The 27654-nt window shown below is 38.3% G+C and overlaps 1 protein-coding gene across 1 annotated transcript; it reads left to right on the top strand.

Annotated features, from left to right (window-relative positions):
* The first annotated feature begins 4192 nt into the window (after nucleotides 1–4192).
* Nucleotides 4193–27454, top strand: CPO (carboxypeptidase O). The gene is given in 8 exon segments (XM_068543671.1): nucleotides 4193–4260; nucleotides 12477–12576; nucleotides 14706–14819; nucleotides 17890–18000; nucleotides 19143–19233; nucleotides 20407–20588; nucleotides 26279–26363; nucleotides 27192–27454. Coding segments are annotated over 8 exon segments (1014 nt in total).
* Nucleotides 27455–27654: the final 200 nt, after the last annotated feature.

Here is a 27654-nt window from a genome sequence, read left to right as displayed (position 1 = left end):
GCACATTATTTTGGAGGATAAAGATGGTAGGATTGTCTAGGGCTTGGCTGGTAATAAAAACAGGTTGGTTTTTTAAACAAATGTTCCTGACAGTTAGAATTTAATCTTCCTCTAAATCAGCAGTCTCTAAGGTCCTTTCCATTTCTTTCACTCTATTACTTATTCTATCAAAGAACATGGATCTCACGATAATAGGAACCAATTCGCCCCTTTTTCTTCCTAGAACAATCTTTACATTTTGGCAGGCCTTCTCTCACATGGTTTAAAGAACCACATGTGTTTGCAGGCTTTCTATCAAGTGGTTTAGAGAACATAAAACTTACAGTAATATTTTTGGGGAGTAAATTTTATTGTTATGGCTTTAAAGCACAATCAAATTAAAAACTAGAATTCCATTAGTAGTTGAATATTATAATAATAGAGTTGAGAATAAATTTTACTGCTATAAGAACTATAAAACAGCAATAATAAAAAATGCTATTATTGTGAATAAATTGTGTTGAGATGACTAACTAGAAAGCTATAAAACACAACGATAAGAGATAATCTAATCACCAGAAAAGATGTGATAATAATTCACCCTTGTTAGTGAGGAGACCGTGGTTCCAGTTCATTGGCCCTGAGTGCTCTAGGTTACTGCCTGCATTCCATAAGGTTGCAGAAAGATAATCTTTGGCAGGAGACCACATATTACAGTGAAACTGGACATGGGGAATTGAGGAAAATCCAATTATCAGTGACTGTTAGGAACGCCCTGTGTAGTACTGCTAAATGTCCTCACAACATATTCTTGTTTTTTTTTTTAAATTAATTAATTAATTTATTTATTTTATTTATGACTGTGTTGGGTCTTCGTTTCTGTGTGAGGGCTTTCTCTCGTTGCGGCGAGCGGGGGCCACTCTTCATCGCGGTGCGCGGGCCTCTCACTATCGCGGCCTCTCGTTGCGGAGCACAGGCTCCAGACGCGCAGGCTCAGTAGTTGTGGCTCACGGGCCCAGTTGCTCCGCGGCATGTGGGATCTTCCCAGACCAGGGCTCGAACCCGTGCCCCCTGCATTGGCAGGCAGATTCTCAACCACTGCGCCACCAGGGAAGCCCCCTCACAACATATTCTTAAAAATTATTTGCAGGTTTCCACTAACAATTTGTATGTATTATTTGACTGTGCATTTCATGCACTTCTTATTTTTATTTATGTTTTTTTTTCTTCAGAATAACTGCATGGGGTTACATATCCGTTGAGGAGAAAAGCCTATTTAATCTTGCTTTTTATTTAAACTACCCATGCATCCCCGAGTCCATCTGGGTCCCATTCTAATTAGCAGAAGCATGGAAAGAAAACACTCTTATCTCCTATGTTTCTCTCTCCCTCTGTGGACCTCACAGCTCCATGAATACCCTTGCTTCAGAGTTAGGACTACCCAAGTGGCTGCCCTGTCCCTGCATTTGGGTGAGGGAAAAAATATCATGGGTGTTGCATTTTACCCCTCATTCTGAACACCATCAAAATTATTCAAGATTTCCAAATTGATGATATCCCCAGGGGATGAAGGAAGATCATTAACAATGAAGTTTCCATTAGGTAATGGAGGCATGATGTTGGAATTTTCTATACTCCCTACCTTCACTCTCTTCCCTTTCCTTCTTTAACCAACTCCAGTTGACTTTTGTCCCTATCACATGCCACGTGCTGACTGAAATTGCTCTTTTCAAGGTCTCCATGAGCCTCTATCCTGCTGGATAAGATTGCTAGTTCTCAGTCCTCATCTGACTTGACCCCTTAGCAGCATTTGGCCCAGTGGGTAACTCTCATTTTCTTAAAATGCTTTTCTCACTTGGCTTCTGGGACACAACAGTCTCTCAGTTTTCTACCTACCTCACTGGCTGTTCTTTCTTAACTTCCGTTGCTGGATTCTTCTCTTCTACCAAGATCTCTAAATGTTAGACTGACTGACGCCTCAGTCTTTGTTCTTCTCTTCTCAGTCTATACTTGGACCGTAGAAGGGCTCCTCCGTGTGGCTTCAAACACCACCTCTTACAACCCGAAGAGTCACAAATGTATGCACTTCACTCCATCTTCCCTTTGAAGTCCAGCCTGCAGTAGCTGCTGCCCACTTATCAATCCCTTGGATGTCTAAGAAGCATTTCAAAAATATCAGCTCTGAATCGAAGTCTTGACTTTCCATCCCCTCCTCCTTCCACCACTCCTCCTTTGATTTCCCCCATCTCATAAAAAGTCATCACTATTCAGCCCATTTCTTGGCTCCCCAATCTAGGAGTTGTTCTTGAGTTCCCTAATTCCCTCACACTTCATATTCATTCCATAAGCATATTTGTCAGGTCTGCTTCTAAAATAAATTCCCAGTGTGACCATGGCTTTCCATGTAGCCCGTGACATCTAGCCCAAGGCCCCATCATCTCTCCCCTGGAATGCTGTGGTACCCTCCCTGTTGGTCTTTCTGTCTTCATTCTTGTCCTTCTCTTGCCTACACTCTAAGCAGCAGCCAGAAGAATCTTTTAAAATATCAAAATAAAACCTGTTCAATGATTTCTTAGAATAAAATGCAAAGTCCATACTCTGGCCCATGGTTTCTACAAGATCTGGCCCTTGCCTATCTCTCTGACCTCATCTTCCATCACTCTCTCTTGCTCCCACTTCACTTAAACACTGGTTTTCTTCAAGTTCCTCAGTCACACCAAGCTCATTTCTTCCCTACACACGTGGCCCTCTTTACCTAAAACACTTTTTCTACAGACCTTTGCATGAACCACATCATTTAGAACTTAACTCAAAAACCGTCTTACATTGGGACTTCCCTGGTGGCGCAGTGGTTAAGAATCCGCCTGCCAACGCAGGGGACACGGGTTCAAGCCCTGGTCCATGAAGATCCCACATGCCGTGGAGCAACGAAGCCCGTGCGCCACAACTACTGAGCCCACACGCCACCACTACTGAAGCTGGCATGCCTAGACCCCCCCGTGCTCCTTAACAAAGAGAAGCCACCACAATGAGAAGTCTGCGCACCGCAATGAAGAGTAGTCCCCACTCGCCACAACTAGAGAAAGCCCACGCCCAGCAATGAAAACCCAATGCAGCCAAAATAAATAAACAAATTTATGAAAAAAAATTTTCTTATATCAGTCAGGAATGGCCTCTCTATCTCACTATATTCTTGGCCCAGATCTCTCCTTAATTTTATTCCCTTTACTTAAAATTGTATTATTTGTTTGTGAACTTGTTTATTCTTCTCTCAACTCTCCTGTGAATTCCATAAAGGAACTCATTCATCTTGTATTGATCTTTTGTTGTAGTGCTTGCCTGGTATATAGTGAGTACTCATTACATTTTTGTAGAATGAATGAATAGATGAATGATCATACAGGGTGAAGGATTTAGATAGATCCCCAAATGCTATGAACTTTGTTTAAATCCTCTACTTCTCTGCACTGAAGTTTGCCTTGCTCAATTAGACTTTTAACAGTGATCTTAACTTGAGCCTTTATTTTACTGGTCACTGTTTGAGATTCAAGGCATATCCTGGGTTTGTCTAAAAACATGGAGTTGTGGAGCAGTGTCTGACAGAGTCCTTTATGTGAGAGGAATGTGTGGGGAAATGCACTTGGGAAAGGATTTAAAATATTTTCACTGCTCAGATATGGGGAGACCTGGGTTTGATTAAGAAGCTGGTGATGTGGTCCATCAGAACAAGAGAAGACATTTGACCCTAAATAAAGCCTTAGATTGCAGAGGGGAGTGAAGATCCTGAATAATAACCATGCCCACCATGACCAGAGCAAAAGACACACCCCCTATTATACCCAGCGACCTGTGTGGAGGAAAGAGCAGGAGTGGTCCACTCTTGAATATAGGTGATGGGGATTCCTAGAACTGAAGATTTTACATAGGGAAGAAACTTTTTTTCTGGATTTGGGGGAGCCAAGAGCTTCAGTTAATTTGGTTTTAGAGGAGAAAAAAAAATCAAATAGTTTTTCACTATTAAAAAAATTTTTTGAAGACATGATGGAGTTAATGAAGCAACTGTTCACATATTATTTCTGTTGAGACATCCACTAACTGATTTATCTTACCTTGATTGTGGAAGCCTATGCCCTCTCTGAGAATGTCTATGCATTCTCAGAGACACATGACCTGCAAGAGAAGCACAGGATTTTCTAGCTCTCTTTGCAGAAGAATGAAGCCTCTGCTTGGAAACTTGTACCTCCTGGGGATGCTGGTTCCTGGGGAGCTGGGATATGATAGGTGAGTGTGAAGCTGAAGGAGGGGCTGACTGGTATGATTTAGATTGTCTAAGTGGAAAGCTTCTTTTCAAGATCAATGCAGCTCGATTCTCCCCTCTTCCTACCCATACACACCACCACGAGATAAGAATAATAATCACTGAAGTTTTATCATTGAACATTACTCTAATAATCTTTAAATAAACGAGTAGATACCTAAAAAAGATTTCCTAGCACAATGTATGATAAATACCAATAAATATGTCATGTTTTGTAATTGAAAAAAGAAAATTGTAATGAAAATTCTATATCCCACATTTACATAGTTTCTCAATTGGTAAATCACACCATTCTAATTATTGAGAAAATGTTTAAAATGTTTAAAACTACCAAACAATTTCACTAAGACATAATTACTGTTAATGTTTTTGAATAGATAGCTACTTAGCTAATTATGTATATAGTACTATTACAAGAAATTTTCAGTTAAGTTGTATTATAAAAATTTTCCCATGACATTCATAATTTATTGAAAACATAATGCAACCACTAATAATATTCCATTATTGCTTCCCTATAAAGCAGAGTTGATTTCTACTGTCATTTTTACACATGATACCATGATGAGGATCCAGCTACATGACAATTTTTTTTTTGTTATTGAAAATCTTTGATTATTTCCCTAATATAAGTTATAAGAAGAGGAAGCACTGGGTTACAAGCTTAGAAAAATTCAAGAATCTTGCTACACATTGCCAAATTGCCCTCTGGAAAAGTTGCATCAGTTTATACTTCCAACGATAGTGTATGAAAGCACTTTTTAAGCATTTGCCCATTTGACAGGTGAAAAATACCTACAGTTGACTTATTTTTCATTTTGTTGATTTCTTATAAGGTTAAGTGTTTTGTCTTATTTATTACTCATTTTATTGGTTTATAAGTTGCTCCTGTCATTTGCTCTTTTTTGTGTTCTTTCCCTATTCATAATGAATAACTTCTTTGAATATATAATATATATTAAACATTGTGTGTGTGTGTGTGTGTGTGTGTGTGTGTGGTTTCCATATAAAGTGTATTTTCCTTTATTCATACATAGTTTATTATTCTGCACATTTGGTATATCTCATCAGGCATGTGTGTTTATAAACAGTATTTCCTCTTTTGTTTCATGGTTAAACGAATCTTGCAACAAGCCTGCTCTCACGGAACAGAGAAATCCACTCTAATTTTTGCCCCAGGCTAACTGTGTGACCTCAGCCTGTCCCTTAGCTTCACAGACAGTCTGATTTCAGATATATAAAGGGAGTCCAGGATCTATGTGATGCTTAAACTTGTTTGGACATCGCCATCTCACATTTTCCATTAGTTTACTTGGTTTCATATAGATACTGCATTTATTTTCTCTTTTGAGATTCTTCATAGATCAATGGCAAAGACTTACATAGGTCACAGGGCTTTGATTGAAAAAAAATTAACTTATTTAAAAATATCACAAACCTTAAAACTTACACATCCTTTGGCCTAGTAGCCCTGCTTCTGGAAATTTACACTGAGAAAGCAAACTATGGAAAGAATTGTATGCACTGGGATATAACTTTATGTACAAGATAAACATGATATTAAATATTATAATATTTGGAAACAACCTAAATGCCCCATATTAAGTTATGCAAATGTCAATATGTGACATATGACAATGGGATATTATTTATCCATTAGAATAATAATTATGAAAATTTTAATAGCATGGGGAAAGACATGTTTTATGCTGAAAGAAAGATGCAGAACACAAAATGTATCAAAATACTTAAAAAAATAAGAGAAAAAGTATGTACCAAAATGGACATTGTTCTCTTTGATTGATATTTTTTTTTTCCTTTCCCTCAACTATTCTTCATTTTACAAATATTCTACAAAGAAGATGCATAAAACTTTTGTTTAAAAAAAATGATGGCCAAACCCAGGTTAAATTATGGAAGTGATTTGGCTCAGTGGGACTCAGGCAAGATGGCTTCCAGTGGACAGCTGCTCACGACTGCACTTGAGGGAAACATTTCAAATCTGCTAATCCTGCTCCTTATTGACTATTTTCATTATTATTTGCTGATGTAAAATAATGTCCACTTTTATATGGCTCTTACCAACTCAAAACATAGATTAGCTGCAATTTTTGATACTCTTTATTTACTATGTGTGATGTAATACTAGTCCAGAAAATCTAACAAGGATGACAAGCTTTGTAATCTCTCCCCTGATCATTCAGGGAGGTGGCCTGTTATATATATATTGCATACTCCCAATAGAAGTGTAAATCTGTAAATCTGTAGGATCATTTGGGATCTAGCACTATGAATCAAATGCCTTGAAATTGTTCATGCTCTCTGACCTACTAGTCCCATTCCTGGAATGTAACTCAAGGAAATAATCAGAAATGAGCAAAAAGTCATTAACTCCAGAATTATTTACTATAGGATAAAACCAAAAAGGGAAGTGGCTTTAATATCCAGCACAGATGACAATATTTAAGTGCATAATGCTATGAAATATATACTTACTGTCAAACATTATGCAGTCATTAAAAATAATGTTTATAAAGAGTTTTTATTGGTTTGAGAAAATGTTTCTTGTAGAATATATAATAAAAAAGGAGGGAATACAAAATTATATATAGGTATAATCTGCACTGTGTTTATGAAAAAAATATGCACAGATAACAGACTGAAAGGAAATATGCCAAAATGTCAACAGTGGTTAACTCAGGGAGGTGGGATTGTGGAGGATTATTCCTTCCTTCTCTTTTTAATTTTTCTCCTCTCCATACTTCCTAAAATTTCCACTTATAAGCATATGTTAATTTTGTAAGAAGGAAAAAAAAAACTTTGAAAATACATTACTATCATGAAATATTCATGTAACTGTTTCCTAAGTATTTAAAATTCAAAATTTGCCTCAATATTCATTAGGTCTTTTTGCCTCTTTTTACATTCCAGTCAAAATTTCATCAGGCAATCTTTGATGTACAGTATTTATTAATAATGTACCACCAAAGCATCATTTTCTCTGTTAAACATTTTATGAATTCCTATTCAAAAAGAATACACAAAGTACAATAATCTTTTCATTTGGTCGGTGAGATGAGACTGGTGGTAATTTGAGGGATTAGCCAGCTTTTTCCTTCCTTCTCTACATGTATTATGCATCACCCAAGTAATTGCCTAGAAACAGGGAACAGCCTTTTCTAGGTTTACAGTTTAAACGTTGTTTGAACTAAGTATTTGGGGTTTTGAGGTTTAAGCATTGTGTTTAATTTCATGTTAAAATGATATCAGGGTTTTCACTAAAATCCCATACGGTTCGCTTTTTTTTTTGCATATTATATGGACCCAGTCATTCCGTGATGGACGTAGGAGGCATCATACACATTTTGCAGACATTAGCTGGGGGAAAGCCAAATGTTGGTGCTTGATGGTGCCCAGTTACCTTTAATTTATTCCCTTCCATATTGTGAAATTGCCTGGGAATACCAGCCCAATTGAAACAGGAATCCACCAGCTGCCAGGACTGCTTTTTAGTGTAGTCGCTTTCCTACGGCACTGAGTAGATGACTGTGATAAAGAAAGACCTGAACATTTGCTGAACTACGTGAAGAAAGGAACCGCGTCGCTCTGAGCAGCCACTATCCCTGGTCCCAATGCCGCGTGAAAGCATCTCCAATGATCTCATTTCCTGGCAGGACAGCCAGTGTGAGGAACGAGAAAGAAGGAAGGGCTGAAAAGACTCTTCTCATTGGCTTTATTTCCTCTCCTCTCTCCATTCTGAAAAAGCACTGAAACTATTTCCCGACGAATTTATAATGCTGATACTTATTTTGCTTTCTATGCAGTCCAAATCAGAGATAGACAATTTATAAAAATAGGCTAATAAATATTTTATGCTTATTTTCTAGAGTATAGTAAAAGTATAATTTAGCCTCTGTAACAAAATCTTCAGAAAAAAAAAAAAAAACCAACACCCTGGGATAATAGTTTTTACCTTAAGGATTGTTGTTAGAATTATATGTAGGAATATATATATATGTATCATATGATATATATATATATACCTTAGAACAGTTCTGGCATGTATAATTGCTTATAAAATGTTGGTTGTTATTATTACTGGCTATACTTCAGTTTGGAATTCTCCCTCTCCTGTCCTCAGTACATTTAGTGCACCGTTTAATTGGTAATCAGGCTCTAGCTTATCATACCTCACGTTTTATTATTTGATGGTGAAGTTATTTTGCTTTTCATGTGTTTATGTCTCACTTCCTTAAGTGGATTTTAAGCTCTGTAAGAAAGAAATCTATGTTCTATTACTACTACTATTATCTATTATCACTTTTGCAAAGAGTACCAAGTGCCGATTGGGTTGTTGAATGAATTAAGTAAGATAACAATGCAAATGCTTTGACTGGTGCTTAGAATATAGTGCCCAATAATGGTTAACTAGTGTTATTATAATAGGTATATGTTTGCTGATTATCTGATAAGCACACGAAATGTACTCCTGAAAATTTATGTGTAAATTGAATTTTTTTGAATTTTAAACACACCAAGGGATGTATGTATTTTCCTTATAAAATGATAATATGTTTTGTAAATAATCAGCCTCAACATATTACACCTGTATATATTTTTATATTGAAATTTCTCTTCTGAAGCACTCTAGCTTACTTAGAAAAAATCAAATAAATGATAAACATTAGAAACGAATCCCTGAATAACATGGAAAAGCATATTGCTCCTCAACTATTACAATTTTAATGACATTTGTTTCTTGTTATCTCCTTCTAAAATTCATTTCATTGTTTTAACTAACTATCTATACAATCCTATATCATGAGTTTTCCTTGGACAAGCTGAACAAAGTAAAATTCATTTAACAATAAAACATTCACAGTTTTGAAGATAAAAAGCTTCTGCTAAATTCAGATTATTATTATTAATATTAGTAACAATTAAAGTCATGGAATTTTGTAGAGAAATTGATTTCTATTAGAGTGGGTGATTATGGTACATGGTGTTAATTGAACAGATTAAAAAATTAAAATGTAGTCAATCCAGTTACTGGAGTTATGTAGATGTGAATGGAACTTGAGTTTTAGTTAATTCTATCAAAATATTTTGTAGTTTGGTATTGTTTGAAGATAATACCAGTTAGATGGCTAAATTATTCTCCATGTAATTTTTATTTTCAATGTTATTGCAGCAAAATAGGGTTTTTACTTAGCTTTGTTTTGAACTACTACTGTGTTTTAACATTTATTAAGGGTTAACTAGGTTCCAGAAATTTGCTTATTTTTAAACATAGATTAACTTATTTAATCTTCATAAGAATCCTTTGGTAAGGTGTTATTATTCCCATTTTACAGATTAAAAAATGAAGGTTTAGGGAAAGAGTGAATATAATACCAGAATGTTCAGAGAGAAAAATGTGGGAAAATAGATGAAAGCCATTGAAACATTAGCTAATTAGATCTCTAACATGTTTCCTTGTCATTATCCAAAAGTTTACACCTCAGCTTCTCCAAAAGCTCACATCCTAGTGCTATTATCACAGAAATCACTTCAAATATATTTATTGGGTAAATGAATGATCAGTTGGTATGCTTTCATAATGAAAATATAACCCTACTTTTTGCTTAGGTAAAGTCTTTTAGCGAGGGAATTAGAACATTTATCAAACATTTGTGTGGCTTAGAGATAGAGGACTAGTTGTATGACTTACTAGCTCTGTGACTGTTTGCAAGTTACTTAATTTCCCTTGGCTTCAGTTTCCTTATTTGTAAAACATGGACGATAACATTTCACAGGGTTGTAATGTGAATAAATCATATAATGTGCATGATTGTGCTGGCACAATATCTGGCATAAAGGCGAGGCATTGAATAGCTTTATTAAACGGTTTGTCAAAATATAGACCATAAATAGTAATCTAAATAGGCCAATATGTATTATAGAAATTGAATCAATAATTAATAACCCTCCAAAACAGAAAGCACCAAGCCCAGAGGGTTTCACTGGTGAATTTTATGAAACATTTAAAGAAAAAGTTATACTGATTCTCTACAATCTCTTCCAAAAGATAGAAGCAGAACGAAAACTTTTTCGTTCATTCTTTGAGGCCAGCATTACCCAAATACCAAAACCAGGCAAAGACATTACAAGGAATAAAAAATTATAGACCACTATCTCTCATGAACATAGATGTAAAAATCCACAACAAAATATTAACAAATTGAATCAAAAAAAGTATTAAAAAATTATACACCATGTCCACTGACGGAGATTTATCCCAAATATATATGCAACGCTAGTTTAACATTTGATAATCAATTAACATAATCCATTACATCAATAGGCTAAAAATAAAAAATCACATGATCATATCAATAAATGCAGACAAAAACATTTGACAAAACCCAATAAATGGTCCTGGAACAACTGGACATCCACACACAAAAAAAGTGAATCTAGACACAGACCTACATACTTCACAAAAAATTAAGTCAAAATGGATTTTAGAACTAAATGTGAAATGAGGATAACTTAGGAGAAAACCTAGATAACCTTGGGAATAGTGATGACTTTTTAAATACATCACCAAAGGCATGATCCATGAAGTAAATAACAGATAACCTATACTTTATTAAAATTAAAAACTTCCTTCCTTCAAAAACCAATGTCAAGAGAAGGAGAAGATGAGCTCAAAGTGAAAGAAAATATTTGCTAAAGATACATCTGATAAAGGGCAGTTATCCAAAACATACAAAGAACTCTTAAAGCTCAGCAATAAGAAAAGAGGCAACCTGATTTAAAAAATGGACAAAGGACATGAACAGACACCTCACCAAAGATGATATGCAGATGGAAAATAAGCATAGGAAACATTGCTGGAGGAAATGCAAAATGACACAGTCACTTTGGAAGACAGTTTGGTAGTTTCTTACAAAATTAAACATACCCTTGCCATATGATCTAGCAGTCATGCTCCTTGGTATGACCCAAATAAATTGAAAACATGTCCACAAAACGCTGCACACAGGTGTGTTTATAGCAGCTTTATTCATAATTGCCAAAACTTGGAAGCAACCAAATGTCATTCAGTAGGTGAATGGATAAATAAAATGTGGTAATCCAGACAATGGAATATTATACAGTGCTAAAAAGAAATGAGCTATCAAGTCATTAAGACATGGAGGAAAGTTAAATGCATATTACTAAGTGAAGGAAGCCAATCTGAAGAGGCTGCATACTGTATGATTCCAACTATATGACATTCTGTAAAAGGCAAAACTAATGAAAAGATCAGTGATTGCCAGACCACAGAAGATTTTTAGGGCAGTGAAACTCTTCTGTATGATACTATAATGGTAGATACATGTTACTATATATTTGTTCAAATCCATAGAAAGTATAACACCAACAGTGAACCCTCATGTAAACTACGGACTTTGGGAAATAATGATGTGTCAATGTAGGTTCGTTTATTATAAAAAATGTACCACTCTGGTGTGGGATGTTGATATTGGGGGAGGTTGTGTGCATGGGGGTGGGTGGGGATGGACAGCAGGTATATGGGGACTCTCAGCATTTTTCATCCAATTTTGGTGTGAACTTAAAACTTCTCTAAAAAAATAAAGTTTATTTAAAAAAAATAAACTGTTGAATAAAGATTCTTACAATTATTTACAGTATTGTGGTTAATATTTCAGGCTTTTCAGTCAGGCTGTCAGGGTTTAAATTCTAATAATACTTTCCCTGTGACTCAATTTCTTCCTCTCTGAAATGGGGATAATAAGAATATCTTAAAGTTTTTGAGAGAAGTAAGTGAGATTTAAATTGCTTAACCCAGGGAGTATCTCGCAGTAAGTTTCAGTTCAATAAATCTTAGCTATTCTTTCTTACACAAATTTAAAAGTGTGTTTATCTACAACATCTTGCTGAATTATCCAAGGCTCCCTGCAAAGTGGGAATGGCTGTCCTCAACCTGCAGATGATGAAACTGCAGTTCAGAGGGACTCCCTGGTACCCAAGGTCTCACAATTACTAAGCTGCAGAGGCAAGACTCCAACAGTGACTTTTGTCCTCAAAATGCTGTGCACATTGCTTTCTACTACCTTTTTCATCAACCTTCCAACCCTCATGTTATCCTGGTTTCTTCATCGCTTTTTGTCTGTATTTCTTCCCTTTGCAGATCTGTAGCACAACAGAGACAAGAAGCTGTGGATAAGGTAGTGAGTCCATGGAGGATCCTGGAGACATATTCCTATAACAGATACCACCCCATGGGGGAGGTGAGCACGGACACATTGGTGGGAGCGTTGGTGGTGGTCACAACCTACTTTAGGATGGGCGAGGGATAGTTCACTCTTAATATCCATAGACTAGAGAGCCTCAAAATGGGCGGTTGAGGTTTGCCTGTGCACTGAGGTCAAGGGATTCCCAAACATCACCCCCTGACCATCACCATTAAAGATACAAATCCTAGTGATATGAAATAAAAAGGCAAAAAAACAAAAAGAAAAAAGAAGAAAGGAACACCCCAACCAGTTTTGTTAGTGTAAATGTGGATCAAAATTAAACGTTACTCTTGTTAATCACGTCTTTAGCTGGTTTAAGCTGGGCAGGACCAATGCGTATATGGATGTGGGACATGGGTGCTGAAGCCTTCTGATTGAATCCTATTTAGCCAAAAGTGTGGTATTTTCAGTAGGATGCAGGGAACACAGGCAACAGCTCTCAAAAGGGGAAAACTTTTTTTTCAAAGAAATATTTGTATTGCTACTAAGATAAGTTTAGTGGTTTCTAAAACTGGATACCGTAAAAAGTATATATGTATATATGTAGTGTGTGTGTATGTGTGTGATGTTATGTAAAACCTCTTTTGGAGTATAAATTTCTAAAAATAGAATTACTGGGTTAAATGATATGCACATTAACATTTTTGACATAAATGCACAAGTTGCCCTCCAACCAGGCTTTACCATTTATTTCCTCAGTATTGGGGAATATATTAATATTTTCCAGAATTTTTTTCAAAAAGTACAAGAAAGAATTTACATTTTCAGGACTTCCCTGGCAGTCTAGTGGTTAAGACTTCTCCTTCCAATGCAGGGGGTCTGGGTTTGATCCCTGGGCAGGGAGCTAAGATCCCACATGCCTCGGGGCCTAAAAACAGAAAAAAACATAAAACAGAAGAATATTGTAACAAAATTCAATACTTAAGAAAAAAAAAAGAATTTACATTTTCTTCTGTAACAATCACCCCAAAGTACTGAAGTTTCTTAGATTTTTTTTTTTTAACAAGATCCAGTAAGACCCATGAGAAGTATATGTGCTGGTATCAGAGATGAGCCACACCTGGCTTGGCCACTTGCTCTGTGACCTTGACCAAGACAGTTAACCTCTTTGTTCCTCAGTTTCCTTATACATGAAAAAGGAATAGCAGTACCTATCCTGCAGCTTTGTTTGAGAGTAAATGAAATAAACTACACTTCTACTGATTAAGCAATAAATAAATGATAGCTGCTGCTGTGGTACGCTGCTATTTGTATGTCTCCCAAGACTCAAGTCACCTGCGTCTGATCCAGTCCCATCACAAGAATACACAATACCCATGTGAGGAGTTGTTAGTCTCTTCCCCCACTTAAGTATTATTACTGTTATAATAATGTATTTTATCTGTAGATATTCCATGCTAAGATGAATGTCAATTGAGACACAGAAATTTTCAAATAGAATAGTTGTTATGCCAAATTAACTATTATTATTTACCATGACTCTTGTCATTCAGGTATTTCCACGATACAGAAATTGAGTGTGGAAGGTATCATGTCACATGCCAATGACGTCTTAATATGTCTTATGTTTGTGAATTCCTTATTTCATTCTCCCTTAAAGAACCCCTTAAAGTTAATTAACTTGGTCTTGATTGAGAAATTTCGCTGTCATGTTCTGTGAAGGGCATACACAGGTTCTTCTCTAATTTTGGATCCATGGACATTAGCAAAAGATATTTTGGGGATTCATAAAGACTAAAGAAGATCCCACAAAATAAGCTGGACCTGAAATTTCTGGCATGATTGAGTGCCACTGCAAAGTCCGGAAGTCTGATGGCCATTTGAAGGCTGTGTGATTGTACAATGTTTCAGAAGCGTTATACTGGATTGTTGAAATTGATAACTCTCAATCATTTATTTGTAAAGTTCAACAGGGTGTCCTAAGCCTGGGTGACAGAGTAGATCTTTAAAGAATATGGGAGGAGGGGTGGTCATAATTCATTAGTTTAGTCTTCTAGTTTGTGTGCTAATAAAGAGCGAAGAGTTCAGAGTTCAGTATCTTGATGAAAGAAGCAATTATCTTAACTTAGAGGCAAGCAAAGGATCTTCTTATTGATAACCTCAGTCCTCCCTGGCTGTTTCAGATCTATCAGTGGATGAGTGAGACAAGGGAGAAGTACACGGAAGTGGTGACATAGCATTTCCTAGGAATGGCCTATGAGAACCGGCCCGTGTATTATTTGAAGGTGAGTGAGAAGGCTGAGAATTAGAGTCCTGTTCAAGGATATTTATTTACTATCCAGGGGCTCTAGTCAGAAACATAGACAAGGTTAAAAAAGGCAAGACAGAGAGACTTGGCTTTTCCAAAGTCTTGATTTTAAAATTCAAAACTTGGTGGGGAGGGATAAATTGGAAGATTGAGATCGACACATGCGCACTACTGTGTATAAAATTGATAACTAATAAAGACCTACTGTATAGCACAGGGAACTCTGCTCAGTACACTGTAATGACCTATATGGGAAAAGAATCTAAAAAAGAGTCCAAATACATATATCCATATGTATTTATATAACAGATTCACTTTGCTGTGCACCTGAAACTAACACAACATTGTAAATCAATTATACTCCAATAAAAATTTTTTAAAAATTAAATACTTGTAAATGCTTACATCTTAATCACAGGGGTGGAATCATGTTCTAGAGTAAAGAGAATCTGGAATGGTTGGGTGAGACCACGGGGGTAGGACTTAAAAATAAAGTCCCAGAAGTAAGAACTTATCCCTTAGTTTTCTTCATGCTTGGCCTCCCTCGTCCCCGCTAAGACTGAGGAACTTAGAATCGTGGAGGGTGGCTGGAAAGGACCTTAGACGTTCTGGCTGAGAGGTTTCCAGCTTGCGCTCTGTGAAGGCCTGGGTGCCTCCGGTGGTCCCACAGCAGAAGGGGGACCGGGTGGGGGGCTGCATAAGGGAGAAATCCCCAGTTCACTTTTCATATGTATTTTGAGTTTTTACAAAATTTTCTTTTTTAACACATTTTTTTCCCATAAAAATGTTTGAACATCATGGACAACCTTTATTTTTGGTTCCTTCATTTTATAAGGAAACAAAGACCCAGAGAAGTGAAGTGACTTGTACGAGGTCACACAGCCAGACCGTAGCATAGCCAGAGGGATAACCCAATCTCCAGGCTCTCTGCCCTTTTAACATGTGATACGATGAAAGGTGTTTGAGACTGAATAACCACTTTTCCATAGGGCCAGGCCTTCTTGGCTCTCAGTTTTAGACCAGTGATTTTTCAATCCTGGCTGCTTAATACTGATGCCTGGGCCCCATCCACAGAGATTCTGAGCTAATTGCTCCAGGATGGGGCCCAGACACCTTTTGAAAGCTCCCTAGGTGATCCTACTGTGTAGGCAGGGTTGACAACAACTGCACCTAACCAGTGGTTTTCAAAGGGTGGTCCCTCGACCAGCAGCATCAACATCTCCTGGGAACTTGTTAGAAATGCACATTCTTGGGGGGTCTAACTACAGAGCTACTGAATCAGCAACTCTGTGGGTGGGCCCAGCAATCTGTGTTTTAACAAGCCCTCCTCCAGGTCATTCTGATGCACACTCAAGTTACAGAAAAACAGTGCATTTCTAACAAGTTCCCAGGTGGTGTTGATACCGCTGGTCCAGGACTACTCTTCAAGAACCACTGCCAAAGTAGTTTGACATTAAGAACTAGCATTACTTTGTTCGCTGTAGACATGTTAATTTACAAAGCACATCCCCAAATTCAAGAATTACTTACAACTACAAAAAAATCTCTTGGCTCTGAAATAGAATTTACCCCGGAGCCGAGTGGGTAACTGGTTGATATGTTAAGTGTGGGCCACCTACCAACCTGATTTTTCCATAGGCCGTCAAACTCTGAGCTGAGTCAGCCAAAAAGACCTCTAAACATCCTTTGCCTAGGACATATTTTAAAGAATAGAATTGACACGTAATGAGGAGGCAATAAAGATAAACATATGGTCATATACATAGACTCATAAATAAAAGGGGTAATTACAAGAGAGAATTAAGGTAAAGGGTAGATTAGGAATTATGCCAGGAGCTTTGAAAATGGGTGAGGCTAAAAGGGAAAACTTCCTTGAATATGATGAATCCAGCCCGTATTTATTTTAATTCGTAAGTTTCTCATAGATATAGAGGGAGAGTCTTCATCAGCCCAGCTCCCAAGAGCTTTCAATGAATAGCATGAGTCCAGGCCATTTACAAACCAAAACAAGATGTGGCTGTTACAAACATGGGCATGTTCACAGCTTCTTCTCGACCAAAGAGAATCCATAATTGCCAGGTTAATTCCTACCTACCCCACCTCTGAAAGAGGAGGGGATCTTTCTTTCTTGAGTGAGGCTGACCTGATATACAAGAACAACAAATGGGGAGAGGAGAAAGAAGATTAGGTCAGCTGGGACTGCAGGAGTCTCTAAGGAAAGAGGAATGTAATGAATGTAATAAGTATTGCAGGAGATTACGCTGTCTCTTATTAATCTCTTAGATTATTGCTGCCTCTTTCTAATAGTCTTGTGCAAAATTTCTATCACTAGGACCCCTAGTTTTTTACCTGCAAAAGATGTATGAAATGACTACTTCAACACAGTCATGAAGACCACACTATTGTTTGGAGTAAGAGATTAACACATGGAAACTACCTAGCACCGTGAATTCTTGCATATTACCTATATCCCTCCTTTGAGGGAATAAGAAAACTTTAAAATTAATATAAGATACTTTTTGTGTCAGTCTTTTCAGAAACCCAAACATAATTCAACCCACAAATTATAGTTCTCAAAGTGTGGTTCCTAGACCCATAGCATCAACATAACTGGGAACTTGGAAGAAATGCAAATTCTGGGTTTCCACATCACCACATCATAACTGCTGAATTGGGGCTGGGGGTGGAGATGGAAGGTGGGCAGGCTGTAATTTAAAAAGTCCTCCTGCAAGGAAAGCCATCGCAGTGAGAAGCCCACGCACCACAAGGAAGAGTAGCCCCCGCTCGCCGCAACTAGAGAAAAACCCCAGCGCAGCAACGAAGACCCAACGCAGCCAAAAATAAATTTAAAAAAATTTTAAAAAGTCCTCCAGGTGATTCTGATGCATGGTGAAGTTTCAGAAAGACCACCATGATGAACGGGACAATTGAGGCAGGATTGGATGGCAAAGGTTGGATGTTCAGTCACCACTTATGATTAAGTTGAAATTGTTAGAAAATTAAGAGACAAAAGACCTCTTCCCAGGATCATTCCAAATGTTTCTCTATTAAATATCCAGATTGTACAGAACTATAAATACAACTCAAGGGTAAGAAGTCTCCTTAAAAACCTGGACTTCTATGTGCTTCCGGTTCTTAACATAGATGGCTACATCTATACTTGGACAACGGTGAATACATCGAGTTTGGTCCTGGGATGGGTTCATGAACTAGATCTTGACTCGGGTTCATTTTTCTGACCTCAGTCACTGCAACTATAAAAATGTTTTGTAGTCGTGTAAAGGAAGAAACTTCATTTGGGATAAAAATCAACATTTTTAAGTCAACAACCTAAGTCAAGTTTAGGATTAAGGAGGCTTAAGACCTTTTTTGCAGTCCAGAGCATGTTGTTTGTTTGGTTGTTTTTGACATATTCCCAGTTTTTCAGCCAGATTCAATGTTTCTCCAACACCATCTCCTTAAAATTTGTGGATTGCCTGCCACATGATTAGGATTATGCTGGTATAAATTTCCTATACTACCCTGTATCCTTATATCAGTTCTAGAAGCATGAAGCGCACAAATGATCTATAAATCCTAACCCAACCTTCATTTTTCATGGTGGTCATGCATACGGAGGGGGTTGAGGAGGGGAAACATCTCATAAAGATTTTTATTTAGTGACAACTTCCTCTTTAAAAATGTTTCTAAATCATACCACTCCATAATTAAGAACCTCTGTTTCCAGAGACTATGAATTCCTCCCCCTCCCCCCAGCTCCCCCAGCCCTTCGTGGGACCCCTTTCTCTGTAACAGCCTTTCTGGCCCGGTATGTGAATCAAGCCCTTCCCTCCCAGCTTGTCTGGCGAAACAGGTCTTTATCCCTATCTCTACTCATCAGTCTTCTGCTTCCAGAAATGTGCAGAGACCATCTCTGATGTGCCTGGAACAGCCTTTTCCCATCTGCCAAGCTATTTCCCTTTCGTCCTTTATCACTTGGACCTAAAATAATGACTCTCTGAAGCTTTGCCTGATTAAGCAGATCGCGTCCACCAGGCACTGTTAATCTGCTCGTGAGGGAAAGGCCAAACTACCCTTCCAATTTGATGGTTTACACGTATGTACACTTTGGGTTGTACAGATGTTTCTGTTATTGGGGGTTGCTAGCCCATCTGGGGACTAAAAATTATATGCACAAGCTTCGTAACGTTGAGGCAATTCTTCCAGACAATCCTAAGGAACTATTTTTCATGTTCGAGGACCACCCATCCTCATTAATACTGTGATTTATGAAACCTTAGAATGGCAACTTCCCTATGTTCCTCTGTTACAGGATCGGCTTTGGAGGAAATCCCGTTCATCCCATAATAATGGCATGTGTTTTGGGACAGATCTCAATAGAAATTTCGATGCATCCTGGTGTAGTTAAGTACATGCTTCGCAGATGAATTGATGAATAATGACAAAAAAAAAAAAATGGAGCAGAGAAGCCAGAAAAGAGGTGAATTACTAGAATTAGTACTATTTATATATATACCTTTCGAAATAAACATCTAATTTTGTACAGCTTTCTGGATTTCCTGGTCAGTGTCACTCCCTCTAAAGAGGTGATACTATCTATACAGTAAGAACCGCAACACTATAATGCAGGACTCTTTTCAAGTGAGACTGGCTAAAAACAAGGTCAAAGAAGACCTAGACCAGTGTGAATATTTTTGAAATTCATCACTTTGTTTTAAAATATACGAATTGTTATAAAGAAAAATCAGAGAAGTATCCTTGCAAATTATTTTACAGCAGGAGGGCAGAAGTAAACAAGGCAAACATTTTCTTCTCCTTAAGGCAGTATCGTGTTTCTGAATCTCAACAAGTCCACTGGATTGGAAGCAAATAGAGGTAGAGATGGTTAAGAGCAGTCTGGTTAAAAACCAGATGGGAAAGGTTAACATTCAGACTTGGCGGCTCTGTGGTCTTGCAAAAATTGCTTCATCTCTAGGCTTTAGTTTTCTCTTATTTTTAAAACGTGGCTCAGAGTAATACCGTCTTATCAGTAGGTTGTTGTGGAGATTCAATGAGATGCCACACAGGAGGGGCTTAGCACAGTGCCCTGCATGTAAAAGGTGCTCTGTTGATGGTCCTTATTATTACTGGTGAGAAGGACAGACTACAAAATAGCTTTTTTTTTTTTGTCCTTGCAAAATAGCTCTAATGAGACTCAAGCCAGTAAGACAGCAAGAGATATACTTAGGGCAACAAGACTATAACAGTGTCTGACCCTGGAACCCAAGAACCGGTTCCCAAGCATTTGTTTCAGGGCCCACCAAAGGTTTAAGTGAAAGATTACTGAAAATGCCATCCCATTTTGCATCTTCCTTCCCGGGCCACATGAGCAGGGGTCTGTTTCTAAATCTGCACGTCAGTCCTCCTGCCTTTCTGAGTTCCTCCTTGAATCACTTATTTTAGCAGGACAAAATTAGACAAACAAAGGCAAGCCTTAATTCCATGCACAGATGCCCTGAGCAAGGCTGACTCCTTGACCCTGGTCAGTGCTAAACGGAGATCATGATGCCTTCCTTGGGGTTTCCTGTATATTTCAGGTATCGGTGCATCTCACAACTGCCAAGGACCCATGTCTGAACCAGAGACTAAAGTTGTTTCCAGCTTTTTCGAGAGCGAGAAGGAGAACACTGCCTGCTTCCTGACCATGCACTCTTACGGGCAGCTCATCCTCGTGCCTTATGGCTACACCAAAAATAAATCAAGTAACCATGAACAACTGGTAAGACCATTGTGCCAGAGCCTTGAGAAGCTTCAGCACGACCCTGCCTTCCTTTTCCTGATTTCCATTTCTAGGGTTTTGGATCCAGCCCCGCTTTTGTTCCCTTAGCTTTTCCTTATTTCCTTTCTCCTGCTTTTCACACCTTGCCAGACGCCTGCTGGGAAGGCTTCAGGTTAAATGCTGCTTTACCTGCATTAATTAACTACCTATTTCAAAAAGTGTCAAGTTGGGAGACATCTTAGGTATTCGTGTATAATATAAATGAGACGATTATGTTAATAATCTGCAGGAATGCGCTTTCATTTCTGTAAATTCTCTTGAAGCTCCGTTCAGCAATTATAGCTTTTGAACCGTGCTTTAAAGAACTTCCCAGCTGTTAGTGGAATATGGCATATCTAAAATAACACGGCTAAATAATATCTGCTCTCTTCTCTGCTAAACACAATGCTTTATTTTCTTCTAAACTCTGCCTCTAGTATTTGCCTAGGAATATTTGTAAGGGGAAGCGCCAGTGAAATTCAAGCCGGGGCTGGGAAAGTCTGCTTTGTCTTATCGGGGTCCTTCTCTGAAGCTGTGTTTACCCGAGCCCTGATGGGCAGAATTATTGAAAAGGACTGGGCTCTTTGCCTTTTTGTGAACCTGAGAACAATAGACCTAAGTCAAAGAAAGGGTCAATTTAGAATTGTTGTAGTTATTTGTTATCTTTTCTTAAAAGTTATTTTTTCAGTTTTTAATTGTGGTAAAATATACATAACATAAAATGTACTGTCTTAACCATTTTTAAGTGGACAGTACAGTAGTGTTAAGTATATTCACATTATTGTGCAACCAATCTCCAAAACTTTCATCATGCATCATTGAAATGTCTCTCCCATTAAACAAAAAATCCACATTCCCCCTTGTCCCTGGCAACCACCATTCTACTTTCTGTCTCTATGAGTCTGACTGTTCTAGTTACCTCATATAAGTGGAATCATACAGTATCTATCTTTTTGTGACGGGCTTATTTCACTTAGCATGAAGTCTTCAAGCTTCACACCTGTTGTACCATGTGTCAGAATTTCCTTTTTTTTTTTTTTATTAAGGCTGAATAATATTCCATTGTTATGTATATACCACATTTTCTTTATGCATTCATCCATCAATGGTCATTTGAATTGTTTCCACCTTTTGCCTATTGCAAATAATACAGCTATGAACATAGGTGTACAGATACCACCTTGAGATCCCACTTTCAATTCTTTGGGGTACATACTCAGAAGTAGAATTGCTGAATCATATGGTAATTCTATTTTCAACTTTTTGAGGAACCATTGTACTACTTTCTACAGCAAGTACACCATTTTCTATTCTTTCCAATGGTGGACAAGAGTTCCAGTTTCTCCACATTCTCACCAACACTTGTTATTTTCTGCATATCTTTAAAAAATGTTTTTAAAACAAGCTCCTCATTATCAATAAATGCTGGGCTGGATAGGGGCTAATCTTGCTCTGTTCTTAAGATCACAGAAGGCTGGTGGCCCATTGGCTCTGTCATTCCTCTTGTCCCTCTCCCACTGGAACATCACCCATAAAACACAGGTCTGGGCACTAAAAGAAAAACCACTACAGATCTTTGCTGAAGGCAGCCCTTCCCCCCAGCAGTCAAAAATATCTGTCAGTACCCCAATATCTTTCCTGCAATTGTTTTCGAACATTTGTACTACGTGATCATTTTGCAAGAGGTGGAGATAACATTTACCTATAACTTTAAAAATTACAAAGAGATTTTATGGCCATTACTTCATCTGATCCTCATGACAATATAATAAGCTCATTTTGGAGATGTAGAAATTAAGACCTTGAGTTAATTATATTTCTAAAGTCCCTGTAGACAGTAAATGTTGGAGTCTGGGCTTGGAACTCGTGTCTTTGGACTCCAGAGGCCACATTCATCTGACCACAGAACACTGCCTCTCTGCGCTCAAGAAGGGTTTGCAACTTCTGGAAGCTGTCATCGACTTAGATGCCCAGTCCACTGTGTCCTATATCCTCCTCATTTCTGTGCCCAGAAGTTCTATTTCTTCAGTAAAGAAATGTACAGAAACAGAGATTTTAGTCAGGAAGCCCAGAACCCTCCTTACTTCCCAATTCCTGTGATATTTGCCATAAATGTTTACTTTCTGCTTAAAGGATTCTGTGACAAATACAAATGAACCACCTAAGTCAGGCCATTATAGATATTTGATGGGACAGGCCTTCTACCAGCAGAAAAAAGAGGCCCATATACTCCAGTATTTTTCTAGAGAGTTTCATTTCCTTTTTTGGTTCAGGAAAACAGTTACTACATCTCCGTTTTTGCAAGGTTTGTCTTCAAATGTCACCGGGTCTTGGGCTGCTGATTGGCTGTCTCATTAGAGCCCTCTGGCCACAGAGAGGGCACTGACATTGCCGCTACCAGAAGGTGGAATTCTACGATGGGCATTACTGGCCATCCTCAATACTCTATGTAGAGACTGGAAAATTGAATTGAGAAAGATTGCTTCAATTCTGTATCTCTTACAGCCTTAGGTGTTGAAGAGTTAGCATAACATTCATCACTAAGACTTTTCCATAAAAAGACTGAAAATGTTGCCACCATGTATCAAACTCATAAAAGCTAGTTAGCAGTGTTTTTAGGTTCTTAGTGATAAGCTTTGATAGCGTACACAAAGATAGAATCACGCCAACTGTTCAAGGAGTTTTCCATTTCTGGTATATTTACAACCACCAGAGACTAGTAATTAATCTCTATGTATTTACAAAACCAAAAATTTGTAGAAATCTTCATAAATATTATACTGTATGATAGACAACTTGGCAATCACTAAGTAGGGGAAACAGAACTATATATACCCTCATTCTAAACTGCTCTGGAAATTAGAATAGCTATAAGAAATCTAATGTTTCAAATGCTGATATTCTTTCCATTGGAACCCTTTCCATATCAACCCTTGTATCCTATTCCAAGCTCCATCCTCCCACAACATGCCAGGGCCTTAATCAATCTTTCTGAGTGCTTGCCTGTGAATATATGTCTACAGGAAATTCTCTGGGCCCAGTGAAGAAGTTATTAAGCAGGCATGAGGTCTTTAGCAATGTAAATTATACACTACTAGCAAAGGGTTTTTATTATTTTGACTAGAAAGAACCTTTAGGCTGAGAAGAAGGACAGCAGAGCAATTGGCTCTCTATGGCCTTGCAGTATAGTGTCAAAAGGAGAGAGAAGAATAATCAGGAGTTTGACCCTTTGAGATAGAAGGCAGAGTCTAGGGGAATCTTCATTTCATCTTCTCAGGAAGGACCAAACCCATAAGCTAATGATCACAACTGTGTGCTTATCATATATGTTATATTTCTTACTCCTATCTACTTGCCCATGGTAATTGCTGGTGGAATCATTAAAAAAAAAAAAAAAAAGAAATCAGAAGTTCCTTTGTCAATAAAGAAGAGGAAACTGGCAGACTCTTTTCCTCCCCACAGCCAACATTTGAAGAAAGGGAGCAATATAATATAAAATAAGTGAAGGTTGGCAGTGGGAAGAAGAATCATGATCTGGGGTGAGCTGCAGGAAAGAAAAAAGAATGCAAGAAACCATTTGAATAGAAAATGTAGCCTCAAGCTGCTCCATGTAACCCAAATTACAGTTAAGACCAGTTAGCATGGAGTTTCATTCAAAGAAACACAGAAACACATGGGAATTAAAAAGGATTAAAAGCAATTCATATCTCTACCAGAGACTCTCAAAGAACTTCAAAAAGGATGCACTTGCTATTTCTTAGCAACTCTTTCTCTAGGCTTCATGCTCTTAATTTCACTCACACACAGCAGCTACCCTGAATCCTTTCTCTCCACTCTTCATTCTTATTTCCTTACTGGAATTTCTCCCTCTAGGAATCCCCTTTCGGACTCTCCTTTCCTTCTTATAATTCCCCCTTCTTTCTACAAACAGCTCTTGTACACCTTCCCAGTGTAAATGATTAAAACCAGCTTTATTCCTTGTAGTTCTTTAGCCCTTTCTGCCCATCATCTCAGTTCTGGACAACACAAGCCCAGCAACTAGGGAAGACACAGAATCTCTTTTCAGGAAGAGAAGGAGAAGGTAAAGCTCTTAGTAGTGAGTGGAGAGGAGGCAAAAAGCTAACAAATATGTTTAATGTTGAATCTTAGCACACACACAGAAAGTGCAAAATCCTACTGCTGCACAGGACCCCATAACCACTTATTACCTCTCCTAGTCTTCCTTTTGAATTTCACTCTGCCTATCCCCACTCTACCCAGACACCACCTTGTCACACCTTAGGATTCAGTCAGACAATACAGGACCAGGAAAAGAGAGACAGAATCTAAAACTTGACCTGTCACTGGTCAGGGGAAGAAGTCAGGGGAGCTGATGCACCTGTAAGTGTAGTCAGGCTGCCCTCAAGGGTAAAGCAATGGTGGATCCAGGCAGGGAGTGGCCAAGGGGATTTTGGTGGTGTTTGTATAGACCCCAAGGGGAAGTAGTGGGATACACCATCGGGTGGGTAGAATATAGCATTAGGGAATCTAGGGTAGGGAATACTTAGACTATCAAAAGGGTATGCAGGGAGATTTATCAGACAGTCAATAAATATTGCCAATATACTTGGACCTCAGTTAGTGACTCTGATCTCAGGAAAGGGTCTGAAGAGAGCAAGGCTGAGACCTTAGAAATCATCTAGTTCTGAGGGATTTCCAATTCAGTAAGGTGACATGGGAGTAGATAGAGGGAAGTGTGTCATTTTCTGCTCTGAAAATCTATGAGCCTATGAGAGATAAGTATCAAATACCTTTAAGGAAAAATAAGAGGGAAGTAATAAGAGAAGCATGAGCAAAGGGCTATGGGAGAAAAAAAGTGGGGAGAGAGAATCCACTTGGGGTGCTCAAGAAATGCCTATGGAGAACTTAGCATTTGAGAAGGTTCTTTGAAGTTGCATAGAATTTCAACAGAGAAGAGGTAAGGCATCCCAGGTAGAGGAAATATCCTGAGAAAAGGCAGAGAGGCTGAGGAACATGGGGCATGTCTGAGCAACTGTGGGAGAACTTGAGTTTGACTGTAATCTAGGGTGGGATCTAGAGAATATGGTGTTGGAAATGTGGGTTAGATCCCTATTGTAGAGGATCTCAAATAGTAGACTGAGAAGTTTATACAAATGCAGTGGGTAACTGAGAGTTATTGAAGGTTTTCAGCAGGATCATTATCATTGTCTTGCTCTACAAATGTTCACCTGGAAGTCAGGGAGATCAATTGGGATTAAGGATTGTCAAGAGGAAGGAAAACTTATTAGAAGATGAAAGCAGTCCATTTCAGAGTTAATAAGACTGAAACAGGGTGATGGCATTAGAAATGCAACTTGGTAACTGTTTGAGAGAAGAGTCAAAGATAATTGTAGGAATTTACATGTTGGGGGCACATGATAGGCCAGAACTATGAAAATCAAAACAGCCTTATTAGTGGGGGAGATGATAAAATTGGATTTGAGTATGTTGAGTCTGAAGTATCAGAAGACTACCCAGGTATAGATGTTCAATGGGAAGTTAGAAAGATGGTCTGGAACTCTGAGGATGGATTTCGACAAAATAGCAAATGCTCTGAATTGTTGGATTTATTTTTAACACCAGATATCTGTCTCTGCATTTCCCACCTACAGATCCAAGTTGGACAGAAGGCAGCAAATGCATTGAAAGCAAAGCATGGAACCAATTATAGAGTTGGATCTAGTGCAGATATTTTATGTAAGTATCTTTTTTTCAGCTCTTCAATAGTATCTAAAGCACAAAAGAATTCGGTGGACTTTGGAGACTGGAGTGGACAGGATAGAAGAGTTCCTCGGATCAACAGGAAGTTGTACAAATCAAAATGACCAGGGATAAAAGGGAGTCTGTACAAATCCAGAATTGTGCTCTCTAGGGATAAGGGGTGAGCTAAAAGCAAAAATTAATACACTGGCTCAGACCAGTACTCCCTCTGGCTTCACTTAAAAAGAACTGGCAGGGAGAAGGCACAGGAGTTAACAGGAAAGATATTTTCCAGTGACCCTTGGTCGGTTGATTCAGTTCCCAGAGGACCATCAGGCAAAACAGGTGGGGCCTGGAGTTTAAAAAAGGATTTAGTTGAAAGGAGAGTGCATTGCTTTCCCCATCCCCAAGCACCACCTCCTCCACCCACTGAAGGACAACCGAGATGATATTTTCCTAATATTTTTCCTATTGGTCATTTTGTTTCTGTTCCTTTACATGTCAGTTGAATCTTACCTTCCAATATCAGATTGTCTTGTCTTTGATTCAGCTGAGAAACTTTAACCAAACCTCTGCTATGTGCCAGGCATGATGCCAGGCATTGTGGGGATGGATGTGCCAGGCATAATGCCAGGTATAGTGGGGATGGTGAGGGGAGACAGAAGCTGAAAATATCAAGGAGAGAGAGAAGGCAGCTATTCATAGATCCTAATATGAAAGAGTTGATTTATTTTGCTGGGTTGAACTTTAGTCCCTGAAATGGCTGTAGAAATTTGTCCTTTCACAGAACAACTTCTAACTCTTCCTCCATGTTTTCATTTGTAGATGCCACTTCAGGGTCTTCATGAGACTGGGCTTGGGACATTGGGATCCCTTCCTCATATGCATTTGAGCTGAGGGACAATGGTACATATGGGTTTGTCCTGCCAGAAACTCAGATTCAGGCCACCTGTGAGGAAACCATGGAGGCTGTGCTCTCAGTCCTGGATGATGTGTATGAGAAATACTGGTATTCAAACAGTGCTGGAAAGGTGACATCTACTGCTGTGGTGCTGAGCTTGCTGAAGTCCTTCATCTTTCTTCTGTAGGTGCATCCTACCTAGGCCTGCTCAGCCCCAGTGACATGGATATGGCTGCATGAGAGGTGTTTGAGGCTATGGAGGAACCAAATAATTTAACTAGAAATACTTTTTATTTCAAAAAAGATGAATCATCTTTGTATTTTAATGTTTGTTCTGCTCGTAATTAATTGTTATTACTTTAGTAGACTTTAATATTAGTTAGTGAT

This window comes from Eschrichtius robustus, chromosome 5 (assembly GCF_028021215.1).
Source record: "Eschrichtius robustus isolate mEscRob2 chromosome 5, mEscRob2.pri, whole genome shotgun sequence".
NCBI classification, from domain to species: domain Eukaryota; kingdom Metazoa; phylum Chordata; class Mammalia; order Artiodactyla; family Eschrichtiidae; genus Eschrichtius; species Eschrichtius robustus.
This window is presented reverse-complemented; position numbering and strand designations above follow the sequence as displayed.